The sequence below is a fragment of the Berghia stephanieae genome, chromosome 7, assembly GCF_034508935.2.
Source record: "Berghia stephanieae isolate SIO BIC M18660-M18661 chromosome 7, UCSD_Bste_1.3, whole genome shotgun sequence".
Lineage (NCBI taxonomy): Eukaryota > Metazoa > Mollusca > Gastropoda > Nudibranchia > Aeolidiidae > Berghia > Berghia stephanieae.
The window spans coordinates 62,709,748-62,718,672 of record NC_088366.1 but is presented as its reverse complement, the minus strand read 5'-3'; the positions used below and the strand labels follow the sequence as shown (position 1 = coordinate 62,718,672).

Here is an 8,925-nt window from a genome sequence, read left to right as displayed (position 1 = left end):
TATATTTGCTCATGACACTGCAGACGTGGTTGATATTGGTCATAAATTTTATGAGATAGACCCTAAGGAAAATTTTATTTCTCCGTTGACATCAATAAAAGTAATTATTTTTTAAAAAATGATTTTAAATTCAGTGCTCTTTGGATTCCACAAATTCAATGAAGGCATAGAGACTGCCGATTTATAGAGGAAAAATAAAACCCCTGTTTTTTTTGTTTTTTTTGTTTTTTAAAAAAACTAATTGATACTTGTAATGTAACATCTTCGTCTTGCATTCAACTGATATCACAAAAACATTCAACTGATATCACAAAAACATTCAATTGATATCACAAAAAACATTCAACTGATATCACAAAAAACATTCAACTGATATCACAAAAACATTCAACTGATATCACAAAAAACATTCAACTGATATCACAAAAACATTCAACTGATATCACAAAAACATTCAACTGATATCACAAAAACATTCAACTGATATCACAAAAAACATTCAACTGATATCACCAAAAAACATTCAACTGATATCACAAAAAACATACCATCATTCCCATTGATCTCATAATATATATGACTGGGATGTGCTGTATTTATTGTGAATTGCTGGGATTATTGATTAACAATACCAAAAAAATGTTAAATAACCAGTAAGTTAAATACTCATAAACAAAGTGAAATCACAAATGGAAACCAACACTCGTATTTCTTCATCATTTAGTTTCAGAATCAAAATTGATTCTTTAATGTAACCAAAATAATTTTTTTTGATATCTTTAATTCCTTCTGTCCAGTGTTACTTTATCGTATTTTTTTTTTCCTTTTAATCTTTATTTAATATATTTACTGATTAATTAAATTTTTGTTTGTAAATTATTAAGAATTAGGTATAGTAAAACAAACCACACTTATGGTATTGGTGTTCGTTTCAAAATCACAAAGTAGGTGTTTCTGACTTGCTTATTCTTATGCTTTCTTGATAAATCATCTTTCCTTTTCTTTTCTTTTTTTTTCTCTTCTATTTTATTTTTTAAATTGGCAGTTTTGAAGGAATTACTTTCGGTCATAATTTATTCACAAATGTCACCAAATTTATTGTTTACTTTATTTTCGTCTTTATTATTTTTTTAGACAAACTTAGCAGGTGAGAGATTATACTCAACATATAAAGAGATTCATTGTCTGTGCTTCTGTGATCATTATAATATTTATTATGTTTTATATTTTGATTTCTCTTTTTTCTTAATTTTGTGGATTTGTTTTAATTTTCCAATTTTATCAAAATACTGGGATTTTTTAATTTTAAAGTCTTCTATTGACTTTTGTTGGGTTTTTTTGGGTTTTTTTTTTTTTTTGCTTATTTGATATTGTAGCTTTTGTCTTTTTTTTTTATTTTTCAACTTTTTGTGAATGAAAAAATATTTTTTCATCTTCGCTTTTGACAATAATGTTTACATGTGGGAGGCAATTTTGTTTGGTTCGTTTGGTTTGTTTTTTTGTTTTTTTAAAAATATTTTTGTTATATGATATCAGAAATATGTTTAGCATTACAATAGCATCAGTAGGTTTGTAAGAGCAATCAAAAATATTCATATTAATATGGAGGTAATGAATTTCAAGATCATTATGCATTTGCAATTCAAACGTTTTTATCATTCCTTTTTTTATTTATTCCACCCTAAACATTTTCAATAATCTTTAAAAATCTATTTTATTCAGATTTTTAAAAAAAAATTAATTTGTTGGTTTTTAAATTCTTTTCTTTTTGTAAATACTTTTTAATCTCTTTTATTTTGCTTTTGTTTCTCTTTTTATTCTTCATTTTTATTATTATTATTTTTTTTTTTTTTGGATCCTGTATTTCTTTTTTCATTCATTTTGACACATTTCTTATAAAAGATGTGAAATCTATTTGCACCAATTGTTTAGTCCATAATAGTTTGTTTATTCTCTTGTCTCCTGTATCCAATAGACTAATAATAATTAAAGCCATTCCATCCCACCTTACTCTAGTAAAGGTGGAGTCGGATATAAGCCAAATATGCTTCAACAGTCATAACGTCACTTCCCTTGTAATGACGCATGGTAACTTAGTAACTGGCTCTAAACTATCGGAACAATGGCGGACACCCTTATGAAATATTTCTCCAACGAGCATAAAAGCGTATCCAGAGGAAAAAATGCATTATAAATCTAATCATGTTTTGACTTTTACACATTCTGATCACAAGTCATATTAAAAGTTCTAGCCAGCATGAAGAATAAAAAGTACAGATTTTCTTTTTTTTTAGAACCACGGTGGTCGCGTTGCTGGGCGACGTGACATCAGACTTTTGAATCCAATTAGCGAGCAGGTACTGGTAGATATGAGTTGGCTATGTGGTCTTGTGGTAAGACACTCGCTTTCGGATCAGAAGTTCCTGGGTTCAAGCCTCGCTCAGCGCATAGTTGAGTCCTTGTGGAGAAGGCTCTTTACTCACATTCTCTCACCGTACTCAGGTGTAAAATGAGTACCTTCCCATTAACATGCGTTGTCTCTTTCCGAAAAAAAAAAATTGTGATATCACCTAACAGGTGTCATGTCCCGTCCTACATGTGAAATGTTGCTGTTGGCCAGGGACCGCTTGTAAAGCGCTTTGAGTTTAGTGGAAATTGCGCTATATAAAAGCTCAATTTAAAAAAAAAAAAAATTTAAGATAAAAGATTTGAAAAAAAATGTGTATGAAACCGTATCCATCGTTAACTTATAGCCTGACACTGACCAAAAAATGACGTCAAAATACCAGTATTTGGCCACAAAAGAAAACAAATCGTGAGTTGTATTCAATAGTTCAACCAATGGGACCACTTGTTTCCATGAGCACTACTAACGACAACTCACGAGGCGGCGCAAAAACCAAATAATGACGTCAAACTGCCAGTCTTTTTGGGTTTCAGTGTCAGGCTATAACATAACGATGGCTTCGATGAAACAGTGCCAGAGAAAACAAAGAGAAAAATGCAAGACAAAAAATCATCCCAAAAATCAATCAGCCTTGACTGTGGATTGAATCAAAGAAAGTTCTTTTCATTTTCTGTGTAATGTTGTGCAGAAAGAACTTCTATTTTCATGTCAACTTTATATTTATACTGTAATTTATTAGTTTTTTTAAAAGTCCGTTGTTGTAGTCACACATGCATACATTTCAAATTTCAGCGTAAAAATATGTTTGCATTGACAACATTATTGCCTTGTGTTGTCATTGTGATGAATGGAGGATATATTCAATGATAATAGCAGTGTGAATTATTGTTGCTGTCAATCAGAAGTTCATAATACAGCCACCGCTTAAATTGAGAAAATGCAGGGGAGGTACTTAATTTATGGGAGCATTATTTCACTAAAAATCATAATAAATAAACAAGAAAATAAATCTATACGATGCGACGTTTTGGCCAAGCTGGTTGTGGGCTTCGTTTTATTCTATTTTTGCTCTCTGAAGTGCTATGCTGATTAGTCAGCAATTTTTTATATTTTTAAACATTTTTTAATGTAATTAGTACAATCATGGTCCATTTTTGAATGCTCTACCAAATAGAGCTATTGGGACCCCCAGTTATGTATTGTACTGTTAATGTTGATTAATTTTCTAAATCTTTTTGTTTTTAAATTCTCTATTCCAGGCTCTCTGAATAGAGGTATGACACACTGGGATATACAAGTAGAGGCAGATCCACATGTCCCTTGTACGGAGTCACGGATGTCGTAGCCATAATTCCCCACCAGTTCATGACATTCAAGTCTCAGTTACAGCAGATGTTTTACCTTTAGCTGGGGCTGATGAGTTGATTATCTCATCACAGCAAGTAGAAATCCGTACTAAAAGACGTTGAGTAACTACTGCAATGTGGAAAATGACACGTCTTTTACAATCAGATCAATGATGGATGTGATTCGTCATATAATGATACAGTGCTGATGGTTTTCCTGGGATCCGCGGAAATCCGCGATTTTTGTGTCAGATGAGGAATTTCCTCCTATAAAATAAATGACATTTTCCTCAATCAAATTTTCTGGCTTTGAGAGATTTGATGTGTGGTGGAACAAACTGGTGCAGTTTCCCCACTATCCAGGAGATAGCTAGAGTAGTTTATCATCTCAATGGCTCTAAAAGTGGGGGTTAGTGAAGTAAACTTGGGGCGTGAATAAAACCATTCATAATTTTCCTCCTCCTTTTTCCCTTTTTGTCACCATCAGCACTGATGATAGTCATCTGCCCTATACTATAATTGATTTCATCTTTGTTAGCGAAATTGACAATTTACAGAGTCAAATGTAGAAGAAAAAAACGAATAATGGAGGATGTACTACTTACATCAATAAGGATGAGAAATGAATAGGCTGTAGAAATGCTTTAAGAAAATGGAGAGAGAATAATTCTCACAGTATCTGGAGCCGAAGCTGTGACCCCAACAGGTTGCAACAACTCGCAGCCGGGCTGAGAGAGAGGGGGGGTTTTTTGGTTATTTTTTGGAGTGGTTGATAGCTCAGTGCTAGTGCATTCACTCTCCAACCTGTCTCTCTATCAGCCAAGCAGAGAGTGCCGAGTCAGTTTAACTACCAGACACCCATGATATTTTTATTTTTATTCCCTTTTTTTCTTCTGGCATTACTTTATTTCCTTCTTTTCTTATCAATACACAGTCAAATAACCTTCACAAAAGATGATTGATGGAAGTAAACTAGGTCAAGGTGATGATAATAGAGTGTTTCAAACAACAGGCATGTGGCATGATTGAGGCTTGAGGTTATAGATCATTGTCAATAAGGATTGCAGGCCTCGAAGTGGGCTGGGAAAACCAGGAAAACCTGGGAGGTTTATTTTGAAAATTCCCGACCGGGAAAATCGGTGAAAATTGCCTTGGGCCGGGAAAAGACTGTGAGAAAAATCCAGGTGAACACAACAACCCAACATGTATTCTTCCCCGTAATCATTACCCAACCTGTGAACAATTGGCTTAGAATTTGTATCTGTTTCGTTTATGAAAACTGTATTTAGGTCAAGGGTAAAGCAATGCCTTGTTTTGTTTCGTTTGCAGTACTTGTACACATTTTATTATTCAATAAGCCATTTCTTTAAGAATTTGAAAGCTTTGTCGATTCAAGGTCTATCTTGTATTTGTAATAGGGTTTCCCACAGATACCGGTATATCCCTCATTGAACTCACTACTGATAGTGGTAATTGGTCTAGATTTGATGAGCATGCTTGAAAAAACTACCTTAAAATTTCTCCCCAGAGCCTGGAAAAAATCAGGGAAAAATATTTTCCTGAATCACTTCTAGGCCTGTAAATTGATTGATTGAGCTTCTGATATGGGCATGTCATTTGATTGATATGGGTAAACCCTTTTGACAGTTGTATTTCCTTTTTTGGACGAGTTCAAATAAACAAAATGTTGTTTTGTCACTGGGGGATGGGTGTGTAGCCAGACAGTTAGTAATCGATTGTGTCTCTGAGTCTCAGAATACAATGTTTCAATATCTATTTTTGACAATGTATGGCATATCCTTTGATTGATTGAGCTTTTGATATATTGGTCTGTCACGTTGGCAGAGGTCAAATAATAACAGAATACAATAAGCACTATGGGCGACATCTGTAAAAAGTTCTCAGTGACATTTTGACTTCTGTCTTTCGCTCTAAAAATAATTTGTACGAATATGTGACCGGGTGGGTCGAAATTCTCTTTTGTTCCTTAAACCTCCGACTATAATTCCTCTTACCAGGAAGCAGTACAGAATATTGCACAAAAAATGAAGTGGCAGAGCTGCCAACCTACCGCAAAAAATGCGGAATTGTACGCATTTTCAGCGATTGTACGCATTTCCCCCAAGATTGTACCCATTTTCTGTGTACGGAGTCACTTCAGTTTTCTTTAATTGTAATAGCTCGGATGCTCGTTATGCTCTTATTATTACTAGCCTATTGAGAAACCTTGGTGACCAAGTGGATATTCATATATTTTTTGACCAATTATGATCTTCATGCTGGGAGGTAGAATTCTGAAAGGATTGGATTATAGTCTTGGGAACATCATTGTTGCTGCAATTGAGCTTGTGGGGTGTGACTTTATGTGAGTATACCTTCTTCTTACTTTCACAATGGTTAGTTTCCGTCGATTTCAGGATTGTACCCATTTTAATGAAATAACTCCCCCATTTTGAGGTCCCATTGTACACATTCTCATCAGATGGGGTTGGCAGCTCTGGAAATGGCTAGCGTTTTGGCCTCACTGTCCGGTCGTACCCTTGACTTTGGTTGCAAACGCCGTGGCTCTGGAGACGAGACACACAATTCAGGAAACAACAACTGTTTTACAATTGCCTTACTGTTTGGGGAAGCACTATTGACAAGCTGTGCAATGACATGTGCTGAAGATTTTCGATCCTGTGGTAAAGTTCTCCTCACTCTGTAAACAGCAGAGTACTTTGCCTCCTTTGTGGAAGATTTCGCAATCTCTCCCTCTGACTGTGAGGATCAATGCTGTGGCCACCGCCTTCTTCTTTAAATATCGCTCCTTGTTTTTTAAATTTAACTGCCTGTCTCTGCTCTTCGGTCATCGATTCCCTGCGCTTCTTTTGAATGGTTCTCCAATACTCCCTTTTTATTTTGGGGAGGTCATTTCTTGGAGCATAACGGTTGCGCAGGTTGCTCTAGATGGTGTCTCTGTGACGTCAGGTGGCACCATAGGTTCTGAAACTGAGGCGAGCTTACTAATACAGTAGTCCAAGTCACCAAACAGACGTTCTCCAGTAAGATTTGTCAGAGGACAAGTACTTAAAATCTTTCTAACTTCTTCTGATAAGCTATCACCAAAGATCCCCCCTTCAAGAAAATCCTACAACTGACGTGTTACAGCGTTATTACATTCATGTACAATTTCCTTTAGACAAGACAAAAAAGGTAGTGACTCAAAAGAGTCGCAATTCAAAAATTGTTTAACAACAAAAATATCAGAGTCATTAGCCATAAACTGTTCATCAAAAACTGATGGAAGAGATTCACTATTTGGTACAAAATGACAAGAAGACATCAAGTCAAACAGAAGTTTCATTTTTTTTTAACTTAATATGGAAACTCGGCATACGATTTGCTGCTGTTCATAAGTTGCCAATAAGGCTCAGTAATGCAAACATGAAAAAAAGAAAGTACAGATGTCAAAGTAATAATTCTAAAATCTTGCAGGTCAGCAACAATTGATTGTAATTTTAAGTTATTGTGCGAGACATTTTCATTTTTAAAATGTTCAATGTCAAATCTGTGGCGCAAAAGAGCAGTTGCATTTTGGAACAGATTGTTAACTCTTTCAGCCCTGGGACTGACCAAGCGGTCAGATGCCTGAGCCCGGGGCTTTTTAACCCAATTTCAAAAATTCATTTTTAAAAAAGTCAGTCTATCTCCTTCAAATTTCTTGTGTTTACCAATCAATACTATTTCTACGTTGCTGTGGATAGACAGAAAGCTACGTTTAAAATTAAAAGAATGAGAGTGTTTTGAAAAGTGCCACTAAATTGAGCAAAAAGTAAAAAATCAAGGAAAGAGATGAAATGGGGGTCTTACCGCAAAATCGCCAGAAGTCATGCAGTATAATCCAATGAATGCCACATTTTGAAGCAAGGCACCACACAAAGGTTTTCCACATGGCTCACACCAGTAAATCGTTTCCTTTCTTTTAATTGTTGACTGCTGGTCTCCAGTACAGCGCCGTTTCGTAGAAGAGCATACAGCGCATTTACGGGATGGGTGCTCCTTCTTCGCCGTTGTGTTGCTCAGTCAACCTGGAAGATGTCGGTTTTTGGATTTGATTCCTGGCCGCCAGATATGTTCATTCTTTTCACCCTCTTTTGACGATAGGCTGCAGCCATTTTGGTGCCAAGTTAGAGAAGGAAGTCTTGCAATGGCATTCGAGGACGATTGTTACCGCCAGCACATTTGTTGTATAGGATCTGGCTCTGGATGACTGTTAGGGTGAAAAGGTGAGAGAAAACTTTTTTCCACCACTTGACAGTTTTGCGACGTAGAGTAGAGGGGAGTAGGCAAGAAGCTGGTCACTTTTGTCGTCGTCGCGCATATTGAAGACATAGTCCTGTACCACTGCTGGCTTTTCCGTGACAGATGTGGCTGTAGCAACTGTGACATTCACCGTAGGGTTATGGATGGTGGTGAGAAGGTGCACAGGTTTTTTGTCCATCCATTTTAAAGCCACAAGCGTCCCCGACGTCGGTAGTCAGAAAGTCCTCGTTCCAAATTGGTCTGAATGAGCTCTTTCGACACTCATGGTGCTCCTGTCCACTAACTTGTCCGCTAACTCAGGGCACAAATAGTAGTTATCCGTGTATAGGACATGCCCTTTGTCAAGTAGTGGCTGCATCAGACGCATGCAAACTTCTACTGGCCGATTACTAGTTGACAGGTCGCCACAGTAAATCTCGAAGTCCCACACGTAGCCGCTTGAAGATTCGCAAGCCTCATAAAACTTGACTCCCCATTTGTGAGGTTTATCTTTCATGTAGACCTTGAAGCAGAGTCTGCCTTGGAAGGGACAAATAGCTTCGTCGATTGATACCTTCTGCTGAGGCGTGTAGAGGCTGCGGAATGTATTCCAGAACATATCGACGACTGGCTGAAGTTTGGCAAGTGGGTTGTGTCCAGGTTGCCCATGCAGAATGTAGGTGGTTTTATCGCTGGTGTGAAAAAAGGATAAAATTTGCATAAATCTGGCCCCGCGGAAATATGCAAGGGACATTACAAATTATGCAAAACAAGAAAAAAGTAATAAATAGCTGTCTAAATTTTTCCATTGCTTTATTTTCATTTAACCAATTCAAAATTAAAGAACTACAACGCAAATTCAAAACTTAATTTTTTGTTGTAGCACAG

General features: G+C 36.2%; 1 protein-coding gene across 2 annotated transcripts in view; it reads left to right on the top strand.

The window, feature by feature from the left end:
* The window catches only part of LOC144977628 (ankyrin repeat and SAM domain-containing protein 6-like), a 28,307-nt gene extending 24,255 nt beyond the window's left edge, over positions 1 to 4,052 (top strand). Inside the window, exons 19-20 of one of the 2 annotated variants that reach the window (XM_078923040.1) lie at positions 1,135 to 1,147; positions 3,667 to 3,809. In XM_078923040.1, the coding sequence (XP_078779166.1) occupies positions 1,135 to 1,147; positions 3,667 to 3,679 (26 nt within the window). In that variant the 3' untranslated portion in view covers positions 3,680 to 3,809. Of the gene's footprint in view, positions 1 to 1,134; positions 1,148 to 3,666 lie in introns of both variants that reach the window. The other variant, XM_078923039.1, reaches the window with a different exon arrangement.
* Positions 4,053 to 8,925: the final 4,873 nt, after the last annotated feature.